Source organism: Labrus bergylta, chromosome 17 (genome assembly GCF_963930695.1).
Source record: "Labrus bergylta chromosome 17, fLabBer1.1, whole genome shotgun sequence".
Classification (NCBI taxonomy): Eukaryota; Metazoa; Chordata; class Actinopteri; order Labriformes; family Labridae; genus Labrus; species Labrus bergylta.
Genome location: NC_089211.1, coordinates 19,890,853 through 19,908,888, shown reverse-complemented (window position 1 = coordinate 19,908,888; position 18,036 = coordinate 19,890,853). Strand labels below are relative to the sequence as shown.

The following is an 18,036-nucleotide window of genomic DNA, read 5'->3' as shown; positions in this document are numbered from 1 at the left end:
GTCGGGATGATAAAATCACTAAAGTATTTTTCTTTCAGAATAAAAGGAAACCCATAGATGAGTGCACATAACACAAAGTAACTGGTCTGTGGTAACATACAGACAGGTATCAAGTGTGCAGGAAAAAGAGAGGATATCGGAAGATAGAGCGAGGAATGACATGAACCTGGGCCTCCCGCTTGTAGGACTGTGGCCTGGGGATTGACCTAACCGCTAGGTCCATCAGTGCCCGAGTGTTTCTTTACAATAGTCGAGGTCCAATCCCGCCGGGGAACTAGTTCTGATAATGGAGTAAATAAATGTGTTGTATTTCGCTGTTTCCTGAAAAGTAATTCCACTTTGAGAACTACGTATAGTGTAAAAGTCACATCACATCTGAGGTTGTTCTGTTGTACTGTAACATCAGCTGAGGGCTGTTATTACCAAGTCTGACCAAATCACAGCTGTGCTGATATTCAGTACAATATTACTCCCTCTTGTGTAACAATGCTTATATTAATGTTTAACACTGAGATGGCAAACAGGGCTCCACTCAGTAGGATCATCGTATTGCTGTTGGAGAGGCGATTTACATCCAGACATCAAAATAACCCAAATTGAAAGCTGAAAAGTTTTGATCATAACGTTCCTATAGAGCACTGCAGCTGATACTTAAACTTTCTATCTTTGTCCCTAATAAAGAGTAGGATTTAACTTTCCAAATGTCAAATTATTACTAAATGGTGTGTATATGTAGATTAAAACAGCAAAAAAGGAGCACACTCAAACAGTTACAAAACGTCAGGTGCACGACAGCAAAAAAGACTACACAGAAAACTGAGAAGTCAACACACTAGATGTCCTTTAAAGTATATCGTCAGGGTAGATCAACAACAGATGCGTTTCGATTCAAAGCCTTCATCTGCTCGTATATGTAGCTTACCATTACTCTCAAGCAGAGCTCATACACACTGAGTGTAGGTCTGGTTTTGCTTTTAATGACACGTTAAATAAGTTCTGGACAAAGTAACGGGAACAAAAAATGGTGGGGCACACATTGGATACATGAGGCAGACCGTTTTCTTACAAATCAAACAGAAAGAAACACAGAAGAATGTGAATAAGGTAGGATGGTTGTCAAAGTGGCTGTAAGACATGAGGAAGTCCAAACACAAGATAAAACATATCTGATGCTTCCATGAGGCTTGGAACCTTTTCCTGAACATACATACATTACACACATTTAGTCAACACCTCAAAACAAACAGAGCATCCTGAGCCCAAACCTGTTTGTATGTTTGTTCAGCTCAGTGATAAAACATGTACTCAATCAACACAAAAGAACAACACAAACAAAAAGGCCATTTATAGGATTCAATGTGCAAAAAAAGAAGTGTCAATAAAAGAGTTGAGGGGAATACTTACATTACTGAGTAGTCATTCAAATTCTCATGAATCATTCTCAGCCTCTCTTCAGTGCAAACTAGATATTTAAATGCATCTTGTTTTTAAATATATTACAAATAACTTGCTTTCACTGTCAAAAAATCCTTTCTTAAATCTGTACATGAACTCTGAAAAAGGGAAATATGAATCAAAACGTGTTGTCAGATTGCTGGAATCAAATATTCTCCCTGAAACACAAAATCTTTGCGACATGCACCAATGACACGGTTTCACAAACGCCCTGTGTAGACGTCTTTAATTCTTCACACACCTCATTAACTATCATGCATACTTCACCTACAGGATGAGAATATAATCTTCGATGCTCTATATAAAGTTCATTCACAAAACTTACAGGATTGATTACCGAGCACTGAATTGTTTTTTTTTTGTTCTTTTTAAGATGAAATTAATCTTCAGTTCACAAGAAGCTACAAAGTAAGATCACAATCGTTTTTAAAAGTAGATTATTGTTTTGGTTGGCTCTTCAAGTCATATTGCATGTAGACCACATGTAGGAACACAATAGATTAGTTCATATAACTTAATTTCTAAAAACATCATCCAGCTGAAAAAACTCAGAGAAGGTCATTTCCAGCACACAGTCACAGAAAATGAAGTCTTGTGATGTAACTGCATGTTCGCTGTGAAACATGATCAGAGGTGGAGTAAGGCGGAGTTGGTGAGCATCAGGCAGTGGTTGAGGAGCAGAATAAAGTCCTACTACTGCTTCATGACTACCAGTGGGGAAATCGGAAGATGGCTTCTGTTGTAGCAGGTGCTACATCGACTCCATCTGCAGTGGGATAAAACAACCCACTGTTCTATGGTCCTCCAGTTACGTTTGAATGTTGTCTCAAAGACCACACTCTCTTATATTATCACCATCACGTCTTTTTCAGTAGAAGCGCTTGCGCCGGCTCTCGTGCCAGTGGCTGTAGACCACCAGGCCGATGACGATGAGGAAGATACAACCCAGAATGGAGAAGAACACGGTGAAGAAAATAGCCACTGCGCTCATCCCTTCGTCCGTCTGACCCACTGGAAGAGAAAGAGAGATGCACAGAGGATTAGACAAAGATGAAGGAGAGAGGAAGAGTAACAGATGAAAAGCTACCACCCGACAATAAGACACTCATGTAATTCCACAAGAACGTGTGTGTGTGTGTTTTTTTTTTCGCTTCTTACATCGGAGTAGTTCAAAGTTGTCGACACTCGGTATGGTTATCTCCTCCTCTTGCTCCTCCTCTTCCTGTTTACTCCTCAACACAGTCAGCTGGTAGAGTTTCAGGGAAATGATATCATGGTTGTCTATAAATCAAGAATCAGACAATGTGGTTGGATTGAGAAAAAAAAACACATCAGTTCAAAGTGATCATAAATAATAAAACAAAGAACTGCAAAGGCTTTCACCTAATTATAAAGAAGAAATTATATTATTCCAAATGATGTTATAAACCGTTGTGTTTAGTGGCATCTAGCTGTGAGGAAGCAGATTGCAATCAACTGAAAATGACCTCCCTTACTCCCATTCCAATCATAGAGGAGAAACTAGGATGAATGCTAAAGCAGTGTTGAAACGAGGAGGCGGCCTAGGCTGTGGAAGAAGACCTCTCTGGATATAAAAGCTTTTATTCTAAAGAAACCAAAACACAACTATTCTTATTTCCAGGTTATTATACGCTATTGTCTATTTTACCATACATACAAGAATCAAATTTAATGTTTCCCACAGAGGCGGTATACCTGTGGCGACAGCGGGACGGGGTCTTTAAAAATGTGTTATTCAACAAAAACATAAATTACCCTATTTATTATAGGTTTGGTTAAATTGAGTTAATTGTGCTTTAATCTTTTATGTATTTTAGTTTTTTTTCACAGTGGACTTTGATTAATTCTCATACACGCACAGGTTTAGGCTTTAGTTATCATCACTTTACATACATTATCTTTGCAGTTTGTCGTGTAATGGCAGAAGTCATTCTCAGCCGTAAGTCTGTTCAGAGACAATCAGACATGAGTGGCAGCGCTGTAACAAACACTGCTTTAAGAAAAATACTTTTCAGTGATTTGTCCCATGAAGTTAAAACATCGTTTCTGCTCGAATATTTTGGTTAGTTTGGATGTTAGCCCTTCTAGTTAAGAGTAACCTTACGTCCCCGTGATTCAACCAAACAGTGACCCAACTTAAGTTACAAACTAACTAGTTTTAATACAAGGTTTAGAGTGGACTCTGCACCCAAACTTCAGACAGAACTTATACATAGCTGTGTCAACAGGCCACTGGAATACGGAGAGGTTGGTGAGCAGGATGGAAGCAGCCACAGAAAGACATCATAGCAGTCATACGTTTTGTGTTCGATTATATGAAGATGTGTCAAGTTTACAGTGGAAAAAAATGACATTTAAAGCTGTCTACCTGAGAGGTCTCCAGTGACGGCTGTCGCTCCAAAATAATAGCCCTTGGGGAGCCGCACCCCGGGGATGTCCAGGCAGTCCCTCCACTCATGTTGCCCGTCAATGTCGATCATCACCTGAAGCACAGAGGCAGGCACGGAGCAACAGTGACTTTTAGGAAGGTCATGTAAAAACTTTGGTATCTGTTTGTTTCTCAGAAGCACGTTTACTGAGTTATACAGAGTCGTCAAAAAGTTGAAAAATATAACACATGGATTGATGTATAAACAGCTGTTTTAAGAGCCTGGAATATGGGGATGTCATTTATAAATATTTATGCTGATGCCCAGAATTTTTATATTACTCAAAGCTGCATTTTATACAGTAGACGTGTGTTTTTTCTCTGAGTGATAAATTAAATAACATTTGTAATTTATCTAAGCTCCTCTTAAAACACAAGTGTTCACCGTGCACCAATGCCTGCACTATAGACTTCAAAGGTTTCTTTATTTTGTTCTATCAATGTCTGCACTAGGTACACAACTCTCAATAGCAGCGTGCAGGCTCCGCCAACTTGACAAAAACATGGTTGAATAAATATTAATGCGAGTCAAACACAGTCTAACTCGTGTGTGTACAAAAATGCTTAAAGTGTAATCAATCTCTAACACAGAAGACAGGGTTCAAAGTGTGCGTCTCTCACCGTAAGTCTGCGGCGGATGTATCTGATGAAGAGGAAGGTGTCATGTTTGAGGTTGCGCACCATGGCGTTACAGCCGCCGAGCTCTGTGGGCCGACCGTCCCTCTCGTGGTCGTAGCTGATGGTGCCATTGCCGACCATGGCCAGAACGAAGGGGAAGATCCTCTTGTGGGACAAGAGAAAACAGTGTGTAGTTTTGATTTAAATAAGGCCCTCATCATGCACTCTCACAGCACTCAGAGTTGGTGGTATGTCAAAAAAAGAGGGGGAAGCATTTAAACAAAACCCAGAGGAAATGAGGGGAAAATACAAACAAAAATAAGAAACTCAAACAAACTAAGGCAAGAACTTCTCTTACAAACATAAAGTGAAGCAGATCTGAATGTCTTAACGGTATCAACAACAATACAAACGCCAAGGAAATCACCCTCCCTCTGAAGGAGTCGGCACATCAATACTACGGCAGTCATTTGGCAGATGTCAACATATCGCCAACATTGCAGCCAAACCTGGAATCATGTTGGAATATTTGACTTTTTCCAGAGTCAACATGTCATGCACACCACAAGGTTATCTTCTTAACAACCTAATGTGGCTCCTTTTCATAATGTCCATGTATGTTTGTTCTTAGGATGTCAAAACACACAGAACTGCACTGCAGACATGAGATTTAAGTGAAACGATAATTACACTGTTTTATCATTTTCTTTACACAATATAATAACACTTGAATGGGTAGAAAATTCTTTAAGAGATTAAGCTGAGGGACTGAAATGAGGCTACAGGAGAAGCCCTACTGTTTACATTAAAAAAACATTGGATTATATTTTTACCCTTGGCAGTATGGTCATGTAAGCTTTCTCACAGAACGCTGCATAAAGAAATTATACTATTATGGAAAACTTTTGTTTGGCCTGACATTTCTCTTCAAATTCATATTAAGTTGAAGACGTTATATAAACGCACTTAGTACTTCCTACCATTACACTTTGTAGCATCCATGCAGGGACAGATTAAACAAACATGTTGTACTATTTATAAGTGGATGTTTACAGACAGAGGGAAATGCTCAGGGATCAGTGGAGGCTGTATAGTGGGATAAGATGAAGGGTTGGGGTCAAATATTCAAAGAGCAGTTTACCTGTGTGCGAGGAGTATATCTTTTCTTCTGCGCCTTTCTCCAGATGGTTGCACAAAAGAACACAAAGACAGCCTTTTTTTTTACAAAAACTTGCCAGCGCTACCGTCAATTGCCGGCACTCTCACAAAACTCCACTTAAAAAAACATGTGGGATCTAAACAGAGCTGATTGAGCATACCTCCAACTGTTTCTCCTCATTGGGATATGTGTCCACAAACACACCCAAGCCAGTGAAGTTGTCCATATGACCAAATACAGGACCTGTAAAAAACAAATATGAAACCACAGTGAAACATACAAAAACGAGTTTCTCATGTGATAAGAAAGTTTGACGTAATAACAGCATGTACCTTTCTGCATGCGTTCCTTAGTGTACCAAATGGCCAATCCATCACCATTCAGGTTCTTCTTTCCTTGCCCGTGAATCTTAAAGTGCACTTGCATCTCCCAGTCATTCAGATGGCAGGGCTGGAAACACAAACCAGTAAGAATAATGCCAAATAAATAGCTAGGGTCGACTGTAACACCTTGACCATAAAGGTGTAAGGTGGACAAATAAGAACATTTTAGATTTTAAAATCTTACTAAAAGTTTAAGAACCTTCCCAATCAGAGTTGAATCTATGTTTCTTTTGCTTTCATTTGTTCTACAGAGCTATCAACCATTGTTTAGTTTATGGAAAGACATTACAGTGATGACTTTTTTATGTAAGCGGATGTTGGATTTTTAAATTTGTATAGTATATCAGTGGTGGACAACTGGCGGCCACATGCGGCCCCCATCAACCCCCAACGTGGCCCTCAGGTCAATTTTTACATAGCACATAATTGGAAGCATGAAAAAAATCTGCCATGAAATCATGAAAACCAGAAATATGTCCTTAATAATATTTGATCACTTGTATATGTTGAGTTAAATTTGAGACATAATCGACTGTAATCATTTTTTGTATCCTACAATGTGGCCCCTCTGGCAGTGAGAATTAAACGAATGTGGCCCCTTGCTGTGACCAAAGTTGCCCCATCCCTGAGCTTAGATACTCACAATTCGGCTCCACACCGCCCCCTGCCTGCTCTGCTTGTCAGGTGTGAGGCGCACCTGGTCGGTGGTTACCATGGCATCCCCCATCAGCTCCCAGTGGGAGGAGCCCAAGGATCCCACACCTGAGCACACGAAAATCATTATGAAGAGAAGAGCTGACACAGCACAAAGGAGCTCATTGAAACTGAAGACAAAACGTGTCTGATTTTTAACAAAACCTATTTTTTTAAACATACAGAAATAGAAAACGAGTGAAGGTAAAGGTATAAGGTGGTATATAATGTAGTAGGTTATATTTACAATATCGCTTTTTACATATTAATATAACAGACTTTGTGTGAAGTCTTTAAATGAGACGTAGAAAGACACCTTTTTACTTTGTTTTAAGACCAAAGGGGCTTGAGTGTAGATGTAATTTGATGGTTGAAGAATTATTCTAGAAACATCTGTCGCCCCTGTAGATGTGTGTAACGGTGAAGTGCAGCGTTACCTTGGTAAGGCTTGGATAGGGAATACTCGCGCTTCAAAAACTCTTCCATTTCATGGTCTTCGTCGGCGGAACACCGACTTGCGATAAAAATAAGAACAGTGAGAGTCCAGTGGAAATTAAAAGGCATTTTTTTCCGTCTGAATGGTGTTTTGGTCTCCCTGAAATGACAGTTCCTGCCGACGGCAGCCATCGCAGGACAAAACTCATCCCACTAAATTGTCTGCCTTCTTCCCATTGGTTCGCCGTGTTGCATGGCTCGTTACTATTTGTCCGTGTGGTTGTCAATCAGAATACACCCTTTTTATTGGATGTCGGGTGTTCTGAATATTTATTTATTTATTTAAACTGGAAGAATATATTAGTTAGCTTCATATCGACTAATTGAATATCGTATTCCCCATAACCAACGGGGTAGTATTTAACAAACTGGCTTTATTTATGGGTACATATTTTCACTAGTTTATTGGTTAGTTATAGCTGTCACTCCTAATTTAGATTTTAAATTGGATATTCGTTCCTTGTTTACAATAATGCATCAATATACAAAATAATAAACTGCACGGTGATACACAGAATTATACAATAAATATTAACATAAATTAGTAGTAAAACCTAAAATTACATAAAAATAAATGAGAGGTAACTGATGGAAATAGGCCTACTGCAATCATAAACATAAAAAAACAAAACAAATTAAAGACCATGTCTTACTTCATGATTTAAAAAAAGACTGTGGAAAAAAGGAAGAAAATAAATGGGAAAAAAAAGTTTTTAATTATTTTTTTGAAATTTGGACAAATCTGATTAAAAACTGGGAAGTCAGAAAGCAGTTACAGACATGAGAACAACATTTTATTCATGATGTTATTTAGGCAAATCATTCTAATCCAAGATTTAAATTTAAATGTTTACGAATGGCATTTACAAATAAATGTCTTAAAAATGAGATTGGTATCAAGGATACTGCACTTCGTTGGTTTCACACTGACCTTTTAGAATGAACCTTTGCGGTCACCATAGATAATCTCTCCTCCTCTTCATTACCTATGATGCACTGCAAGGTTTAGTTCCATTTTAATTATCCATTAACATGCACAGAGTGGCCTTGATGCCTTTTCTGCCAACACGAAGCCCACTGCAAGAAATTAAGTAGTAATAAGATAAGATAAGATAATCCTTTATTTGTCCCACAACAGGGAAATTTACAGTGTTACAGCAGCAAAGAGCAAAGATTGCAAACAAAAAGTGAACACAGTACAATTTAAATATAAAAAGAAAAATTAAGAATGTACAAAAAATAGATACTAAAAAATAGATTTAAAAAATAAAAAATAGATCAGCTATTTGACAAAAGTGTAGTCCGTAATATTCAGTGTAACACAGACATGCACACAGTTCACATAAAGTGTAACATGTTATTGCACAAAGTGGTTTGCTAAACATAATATAACATTAATATGACATTATTATTGCACAATAATGCAAGTCAGAGTGAATTGTCCGGTTGTGTGTGTGTGTGTTTTGTGATCAGTCTGCATGCAGCAGGAAGGAAGGCCCTGCGGTATCTCTCCTTCTGACACCGCGGGTGTAATATTTGTCTCCTTACATTTAAAACACACTTAAATAAAGTTGTGTTATTATCACTATCATCATTGCTAATAGACATTCATTTATATGCTCCTACAAGTCTTCTACTTTTGTGAGTGAGTTAGTGAAAAGTTAAGCAGACTGTACAAAGTCGTTGTTTCTTTATTTTACAGCCACTAAAATAAATGTTACTTCTTTATATCTTTGTTCTCCTATTGATGGGTGAAATGTCATGTAAAATAAATGTAAATTCAGACATTGCTGACCCCAGTATTCTGATCTCTGCAGTCGCAGCTGTCTATCACTGATGTGGACGTCAGGTGGCGGTAGTGAGCGGTACCACTGGTTGATGGCGCGCCCAGTTTAAAGTAAACGAAGAAGAAGAAGAATCAGAAGCGTCTCGGTGGTGAGAGGCAACATGGCGTTCAGTTTTGGCGGCGCTGCGAGCAACCCAGCGGCAAGTAAGTGCTGTGAAATATCATTTTTGGGGTATTTTAATGACGTGAGAAAGTATTAATATCATCATAAGCTACAAAGGGTCAACTTGCAGCGCTTTAAAGCTTCTGTTTATAAGCTCATCATGTCGGTGGACTCGTCTACATCCGACTGTGTGCTAACTGGTGAAATGCTTTTTCTATTTCTGAAGCATATAGTTATCTATGTCGATATGTTATCCCTGTGTCAACACTTAAATAAGCTTAAATTAAAAGGGCCCAAGTGTTAGCTAACGTCCATTACTTCAATTTACTCTAGCTGTGAAGTTACTGTCACTACACCCAACACTCAGCACTCTCTATGTTCTTGTGAGGACACATCCGGGGTCTTCAACCTCGTCACCTGAAGTAACCACAGCTGCTCGGCTGTCTTACTGCCAGGCTATGATTGCTGGGGGGCAACTGGCGGCCCGGGGGCCACATGCGACCCCCCAATCACCCCTCAACGTGGCCCCTCAGGTCAATTTTTTTACGTCAATTAATTGGGAAAACATAACATGACAAAATCTACCATGAAAATCTTTAATATGTCAATGATAATATTTGCTCACTGGTATACGTTGAGTTCAATTTGAGACATAATCGACTTTTGTATTCTACAATTTGGGCCCCCAGGCGGTGAGAATTAAACGAATGTGGCCCTCGCCGTGACCAAATTTGCCCATCCCTGATTATGGGCGATGCTTCAATGTATACACATTGTTTACCCCCGTTTGGGAATGTCTCGTCCACCTGCATGGGAATCTTAAGGACGGCGCAGGTTGTCCTTGGCAACCGGGTTAATCAATCAGGGTTCCAGATTATTACATTTTGTCACGACTGAAGTAAAAATCAAACGACACTGATGCCTGCTTTGATACCATGGCGATGAAAATGCAAGCCCTAGGCATCGATCATAGGTTGATTTCTTTGAATTTAACAAAAAGTTATCTCATAAGACTTTCCGAATACGGTAGATCTACTGTATTTGTTATTTCTACAATTCTACAATTCACTTAGCAGACGCTTTTATCCACAGCGACGTACATCAGAGAGTAAGAACAACACAAGCAAGGATCTAGAAAAAAAGGGAACAATGTCAGTAAGAGCAAACGATCAGCTTTGAGTCAGATTGGACACACAGGTGCTGACAGGAAGTGACCAGAGGCAAAGCACAACATTGACAGCAGTTCTTGAGAGCTCTAATCAGTATAGAAACCATCTTATAAGTCATCGTTATCAAACAAAAACAATCGTGACAACCATCATCAATAATATCGAGACCATCATCATTAAGTTAGTAGGTATTCATGAAAGAGCTGGGTCTTTATTTAATTAATAACATCTGGAAATGTCTCCTAAACAGGGGATGAGACAGTTAAAATGGGACTAACCTTCCGATGTCACAAGTCTGTTTCCCCACGATTCTTCCTCAGGTTATTGTTTGGTGAAATCTATAAAAAGGAATACTTTCTAAATTTGATTAAATAAATGTTTTGGTTGATTTAATCTAGGTATCCTGGTTGTTGTGACCTAATTTAATTCTGTAGCAGTTTAACTAACTGCGTATATTATTTCTACCTTTTCTCCAAAGCTCTCACAGCCCCTGGTTTTGGGGTAACCACCACTACTGCGGCTGCACCGGCCACAGGATTTAGTTTTGGCTCCACCAACACTGGTAAGATACACTTGATGGACAAAGCATGTAGATTTCTTATCACTTTTTAGTCCACTTATGAGACTGTTTTTACATTTAATGAGGCCATGAACTGTATATAAGAAGTAGATGCTGCCTCTTGGTGTTAAAGAACAGCTTTTGCAGTTGTAATCTCTTTACACATTATCTGAATACAGCTTTGTAAGCAAGGGACAATATATTAGGGGTCAGAAGCCTTCTCTTTTCCTACCCCTGTGTCCACTACTTGTATACAGTCTATAGGCCATACAAAGCCTGACCTTTTACCATTAACTCCTTCATGTCATTCTCTCTTTCTTGCTGCCTGCTTCTGCTGGCTGCAGGATTTGGGGGGCTGGGAGCTGGAAACATCACGGCTGGTGGGTTTAGTTTTGGGGGGTTTGGTTTAAATGCCAACCCAGCAGCAGTCAGCTTTAATGTGGGGTGCTTTGGTACAGCAACCACTACTGGCACTGTTTTCAATTTTGGTAATAGCCTGGCTAGCACAGGTAGAGGACCTTTGTGATTAATTAAATAGTACAGTCTGTGTCTGTAAACACTCATTTACATCCATTTTCACATCTGTATGGTGCACTTCTTTTTCATCTCAGAATGTTTGTCTCACTTCACGTGTCGCATCGTTTTTTTGCCATTTGCATGAAGAGACGAACTTTTGCATCATGCAGTGACATCATTTGACTCGTGTAAAAGCCCGGTACTTTTCTAATTTTTAAAACATTGCAGGATGGAAAGAAAATTCTGGTTTGCCTTTTATTAAATGTTAAAAGCTAAATCATAATTTTGTAAAGTTTCCTATTACCTGTCAAATAGTCAGCAATTTCATCTTCTTTTTCATTCTCATCTTTTTGTGTCGCCTACTTTTCTCATTTTTCATCATCTGCATTGTTTCTCAGGTACGTTTGGTGGCTTTGGGACGACAGCAACAACTGCCAACGCTACTGGGTCGACCTTTAGCTTTGCAGCTCCTTCCAGTACGACAGGTCTGCTGCATGGCTTCATTCAGCCGCTACGAAATATGTGACCTTTCCCTTTTTTTCTATTGCCATCTTTTGGTTACGAGCAGTGAATAAAACATAAAAGTGTACAGCAGTTTGTTTTTAAAAACATCCAGCAGTCCCCCTTTGACTGGATTTGTTTATAGTTTATAGTTCCATCTTTTTGAGACTAAAAAAATCAAGGAAACTTGAGCTCCATCATGGTTAATTATTGAGTTTCAAAATGTTTAAGATACATTTTAAATGGTATAAAAACGAGGGAAATTGTTTTTCTGAATTTTTTACGTCATCCTTCCCGAATTCCCGTCCACCTTTGTGTGACTATTTCATATAGCTGCGACAAATGTCTCACTCATTCCATGCTGTGCAGAAATCTTTCCTTTTGCTTCTCAAGTAATTTCTTCTGCAAAGCTGGCAGTATGTTTCCTAAACACTGTAAACTTAACCAGCTTTCTTGAGCTTATATGCAGTTGAAATTTTCTGATGGTGTTGACACATTTTTCTTTCTTTAGGAGGCTTGTTTGGTAACACTCAGAACAAAGGCTTTGGGTTCTCGTCCGGCCTCGGCGCTGGGACTACTGCTGGGGCAACAGGATTTGGAGCTGGATTAGGAACAACTGGCCTGGGTGGCTTTGGATGCTTTAATATCCAGCCAACTCAGCAGCAAGGTAAGTTTCAATGTATGATTTTTAGGAGCATGACCCAAATAATGTTTCAAACTTTGATGTTTTCTGTGATTTATTTACAAAATAGCAAATGACTTTATAGGCCACATGTACTTTGGCAGGATAACCTTAAAATTCACATATGAACTGTTTCGTGAAATCATAGACTGTATAAAGGGATGGACGACACAATGGCCCCCTAAAAGTGAAGCCAAAATATTTGGAGCTCCCCCTGCCTATTGGCTGCAGTACAGTATAGGTCTTAAGTGCCGCCCTCTTCCATGTGAACAGATCGACATCGGTCCAACTATAAAACCGAGATACATGTCAAATAAATTCTTCATCATAGTTATCTTTTAGCACGCTGATTTAAGTTTTCATTTTTCATAGGGGTTAACTTTTGATCAGTTATTTCATGCTAAAAAAGAGCGGATGTAACATCACAATTGACAAATGCGTCTCCTGTAGCATTCTTCACCGACAATTTACCGGATTAGCAGACAAGATGAGGAACAGCGAGAAGAAAAATGACGAAGACACGAGTCATTCTCCTTTCCATAACCACGAGTGTCTGTTTTAAACTGACATAAGAATCTGTCTTGCTGTGGACTGACCTGGGGAATCTTTGCCATATGACATCACTAGCACAATATGCCAGTGTGCATCAGAAGGGTTAAATTGGCTTAATTTATGGACAATGGGAGGAGATTGAGACACGCCGTTTATATTTATGTACAGTCTATGAATTAAACAGGATAAGTGAAACATTCATGAGACTTGGCTTGATGATTATGAAAATAATCTGTCTCTCAAACCCAACCAGCAACCCAATCCAGATTGCAACAGATGTCCAAACGTTCTGTTCTTTTTTTTGTGTGGACTGATACATATTCAAACAGCTGGTTTACACATTGACTCTACCACTTTGCTGTACACCTTTTTTTACTGCAGAGGGTGACAACAAACAGGAAGTTAACAATGCTTCAACCGTAACATCTTAATATCAACATCTTTGTCTCCTTGTTTTTACCCCATGTACTTTAGTGTCCGCCTTGTACCTCTGGTTTTGAAATGTGCATTATAACTCAAGTTGTATTATTAACATCAGGCAGACAGTTAAAGCAGAAATAACAGCATGTGCTCTTGAAGCATGTAACGTTGTTGAAAGTACAAGTGATTTCCCTTAAATTATAAACGTGGTTTTCTTGTCATTATTGATATTAAGGGGTTTCTTAATGGTTTAGAATGAGAAAATCTGACCTCTCTTGTCATGTTTCCTTTGCTCTCCCATACCAGCAGGCTTGTTTGGTCAGCCGGCCCAGCAGCCAGGTCAGCCTCAGCCCACCCAGCTTTACCAGCAGGTCACTGCCCTGTCAGCTCCCACCTTGTTGGGTGATGAGCGTGATTCCATCCTAGCAAAATGGAACCAACTACAGGCTTACTGGGGCACTGGGAAGGGCTACTATAGCAACAACAACCCAGCTGTTGACTTTACGCAGGAGAATCCATTCTGCAGGTTCAAGGTAACATCAGGAGTTTAGGTAAAGTTGCTAGAAGGATTTTTTTGTCGGTTCATTTGAATAAAAATGTGTTCCTCTCTTTGTCTTTTGGTTCCTAGGCGGTGGGCTATAGCTGCAGTCCAGTAAGTAAGGATGAGGATGGTTTTGTGGTTCTGGTTCTCAATAAAAAGGAAGCAGATGTGCGAGCTCTGCAGCAGCAGCTGGTCGAGTCCCTTCACAAGATCCTGGGAAGCAACCAGTCACTCACTGTCAATGTAGATGGGGTCAAAGCTCTTTCCAGTGATCAGTAAGCTCCTATAACATCTCACACAGTGCAACTTGAACAATTGCTTAGCTCATTTTTTGATGATTTCTAGATGTCAAAAATTGTAAAAGATATTTGACAAATTCATCATCGACAAATGTGGGGTGTTAATCACGAGTCTTTTCGTCTCTCAGGACGGAGGTGATCATTTATCTGGTGGAGCGTTCACCTAATGGCACCTCCAAGCGGATACCAGCCACCACCCTCTACAGTTATGTGGAGCAGGCAAACATTAAGGCCCAGCTCACGCAGATCGGAGTGGCCATGTCTATGACACGCACTGAGCTGTCTCCGGCACAGCTCAAACAGCTGCTGCAAAATGCTCCCGCAGGTAAAACATTCATATCACCCCCCCTGCTAAATTCTATGAATGGTTGTTACGGATTTGAACGTCTTGAACTGTTACTGAGGGTGTTGTTTCTTCTCACCAGGAGTGGACCCTATAATCTGGGAGCAGGCCAAAGTGGACAACCCAGACCCTGAGAAGTAAGCTGATTTAAAGACTTTACATAAAAAGTACCAAGAGACTGCAAGATCCTCATAATATTCCCTTCTGCATTTTACTTTTTCACCAACTTTATTAAAGCCTATGCAAACACTTTCCCCACCTTGACCAATCAATATTTGTCTACCAGAGCTAAGACCATCCTAGTGCCTCTAAGTCATGTTTGACAAAATATAAAACAGGGATGTGATTCCTGTCCCTGATTGTTTTATGTGAAGTGACCCGTTATAAACATAAAAACACATTTTCAAAGAAGGGGGTAAGTCTTGTGAAATAAGGAGAATTTGACAACATCTACAGACTTAAATGTATGACGATACCTTTCATTTCTAAGTGAATGATGATTTAAATGCAGTAGCTTTGTGCTTGGGATCATTGTCATGCTGAGAAATAATGCAGATCACAATCCTGATAATATCTTGTGTTAAAGCAAAGTTTCCAACCTTTAGTTTCTCTACTAAAATATTAGTTTGACCGAACTTTAATAAGGCAATTGTTCCAACAGAAATCACATACTACAGCCTTACTTTGACAATTGTTATTAATGATTTCACAATGATTTTCTCCAGATTGATCCCAGTGCCCATGGTGGGATTCAAAGAGCTGCTTCGTAGGCTGCAGATCCAGGAGCAGATGACCAAACAGCACCAGACCAGAGTGGATGTAAGAGAGTCCACTGTGGTCTGTTTTCGCTTGACTTAGTTCTCTGAGTGTAAAAAAAAAAAAAAAAAAAGTCTCACTGGAGGTTGACACAGTGCATTCTGATTACCAAGGACGGAATTTGAAATAGATTTTGTTGTGTCAAGGACAGAGAACACAGATATCCAGTTCATGCTTTCTGCCAACAGGTCTAAATAGCGTCTCACACACTGCTGCAAGATGAGATGTAGACATTAAATCATACGATCATTATTGTTTATATAGCTAACTGCCTTGGTAGGACATTTATAACCAAATTACATTGTGAGATAGGTGCTAGTATGGTAAGTCATCCCTCCTCCTGCATTGTCAGAGGATATTTAATAACCACATGATGTAAATAAAAAATGTATAGCTAAAACATCAGGTAGTTCTTTCATTTTAGTAAATTCAATAAAATCACATGTTGTCCTGCAGATCATCTCAAGTGACATCAGCGATCTGCAGAAGAACCAGGCGACCACAGTGGCCAAGATCGCCCAGTACAAGAGGAAGCTGATGGATCTCTCCCACAGGGTGCTGCAGGTAGCTTCCTCACATTCCTCACTCTGTTAAGCATAAAAAAAAGTTTGGATTTTTTTTTATTGTTATCCTTTTATCTTTTTTTCCCCTGGCTTAGTCATTTTTTCGTCAGTATTTGCTGTAATGTTTTACTCATTGCCATTTTAAAGGTGCTGATTAAACAGGAGATTCAGAGGAAGAGTGGTTACGCTATCCAAGTGGATGAGGAGCACCTCAGGGTGCAGCTGGACACCATTCAGTCAGAGCTCAATGCTCCCACACAGTTCAAGGTAAGTGACTCGACTGCAGCAGTGCTCAATTATTTTCTTACAGCGGGCTAACTAGACTTGCAGGGAGGTAAAAGTGGCTTCTATGCATCTTTGATAAACTGTCTCTCTTCCCGATTTGTCTAATAATAATTATAATCTAATTAAGGAAGAGCACAACTTACTGCTGCTGTTAATTATAAAATGTCTTTAAGGATTTTTAACAGAATTGATGCTGTCTTTCTTCCAGGGTCGGTTGAATGAGTTGATGTCCCAAATCCGCATGCAGAATCATTTTGGAGCTGTGAGATCAGAAGAGCGCTACAACGTCGATGCCGACCTTCTCAGAGAAATTAAACAAGTCAGTCATCGTAATTTACACAAAGCATCTTTATGTAAAGTCTGTACCCTGTAATGGTACTTACAGACTAGGGGATATTCCTAGTGACTTATTAACTTGCTGATTAAACCAAAATGTAAAGTTGATCTACAATGCTGATCCCCATTTTAAAGGAAGAATGTGCAACACTTTACACATAAATACAGCAGAAATCAAGTATATCCTCTGTAAATATCTCTGAGTCATGACTGTCTACAATGATCTTAAAGTTGTTGATTTTTACAGGGTCATGGGCTCTCACCTCTTTTGTATCAACTGTGATCTCTTCGGTTTTGTTTCCTTAAAAAACAAGGTGGAGGTTTTCCACAATTCCTTGAAAGAGGAAATCTCATTGTGGCACAGAGAAGTGCAGTCAGCACAATAAATCAAGGCTGCAATTAAAGCATCATCAGAGAATTTGATGATATAATTGTTAGGCGGACTGCTTCTATATTTTTTTAGTGCACAAAAAGTACAACAAGTGTACAATTATATAGGATGGGTGAGCTCACACTGCCTTGAGGCATTCCTGTACTACAATGATACGATGTTGAGAAAGAGCTGTTAACTTTTACCTGTTGGGATCTGCTTGTTAAAAGTCATTCACTAACACTCTTTTTTTTTTCCCCCCCTTATCTCTCACTTTCAGCACCTGAAACAGCAGCAGGATGGTTTAAGTCATCTGATCAGCGTCATCAAAGACGACTTGGAAGACATCAAACTCATAGAGCACGGGCTGAGCGACAGTGGACACATGAGAGGAGGCATGCTGAGCTGAGTCTACCTGACTGAAACACACACACACACACACACACAATACAAACTCTGACTCAGTCCCAGTTCTCCGCAAGGTGGCATGCCTATCACCCAGACAAGGTGTCATGTCCTTTATGTCATGGTATTAGATTAATCGTCACAACAGGTCATTAATCTGTTTCTTGACACACTGAAGAGCTTCATGGAAAGACTTTACATCATCTAATAATAGCGGGCTTGCCTTGTGTTAAATCAGATTACAAATATTAGACTGAGTAAGACCAGCACGTTAACAAATCCTCCGTTTGAGTGTGTTGCGATAAATACATTGTAAATACATTTGTATTACTTTTTTATGCTGTTGTTGGAATATTAATAAATTTCATTGAAACTGAAAAAAAGTGGAATGCTACATCTCTTTCCTGCATACATACTCACAAGTTATTCTGTTTTTCCAGAGTTTATTCTGTGTGTTCCTGTTGGAAAAAGAAGTCTA

General features: G+C 39.4%; 2 protein-coding genes across 5 annotated transcripts; one reads left to right on the top strand and one right to left on the bottom strand.

Moving 5' to 3' along the window:
- Nucleotides 1-817: 817 nt before the first annotated feature.
- On the bottom strand, nucleotides 818-7,391 carry lman2la (lectin, mannose-binding 2-like a). Its single transcript, XM_020650810.3, has 9 exons — nucleotides 7,195-7,391; nucleotides 6,708-6,826; nucleotides 6,014-6,131; nucleotides 5,842-5,924; nucleotides 5,664-5,696; nucleotides 4,526-4,687; nucleotides 3,845-3,959; nucleotides 2,614-2,736; nucleotides 818-2,466 (listed from the first exon to the last, which is right to left on the bottom strand). Exons 1-9 carry the CDS (start codon nucleotides 7,382-7,384, stop codon nucleotides 2,324-2,326), a joined length of 1,086 nt encoding a protein of 361 aa, XP_020506466.2. The 5' UTR covers nucleotides 7,385-7,391; the 3' UTR covers nucleotides 818-2,323.
- Nucleotides 7,392-9,121: 1,730 nt separating this feature from the next.
- Nucleotides 9,122-17,941, top strand: nup54 (nucleoporin 54). Of its 4 annotated transcripts, none has more exons than XM_065965764.1 (14): nucleotides 9,122-9,242; nucleotides 10,849-10,932; nucleotides 11,274-11,438; nucleotides 11,844-11,930; nucleotides 12,458-12,613; nucleotides 13,910-14,133; nucleotides 14,229-14,416; nucleotides 14,569-14,765; nucleotides 14,866-14,920; nucleotides 15,509-15,602; nucleotides 16,056-16,163; nucleotides 16,310-16,429; nucleotides 16,656-16,766; nucleotides 17,434-17,941. In XM_065965764.1, exons 1-14 carry the CDS (start codon nucleotides 9,200-9,202, stop codon nucleotides 17,560-17,562), a joined length of 1,761 nt encoding a protein of 586 aa, XP_065821836.1. In that variant the 5' UTR covers nucleotides 9,122-9,199; the 3' UTR covers nucleotides 17,563-17,941. The 4 variants fall into 4 exon arrangements, with proteins under 4 accessions (XP_065821836.1, XP_065821835.1, XP_065821837.1 ...); XM_065965763.1 differs by having other exon boundaries at nucleotides 9,123-9,242; nucleotides 13,907-14,133; XM_065965765.1 differs by having other exon boundaries at nucleotides 9,124-9,242; nucleotides 11,274-11,309; nucleotides 13,907-14,133.
- The last annotated feature ends 95 nt before the right edge of the window (nucleotides 17,942-18,036 follow it).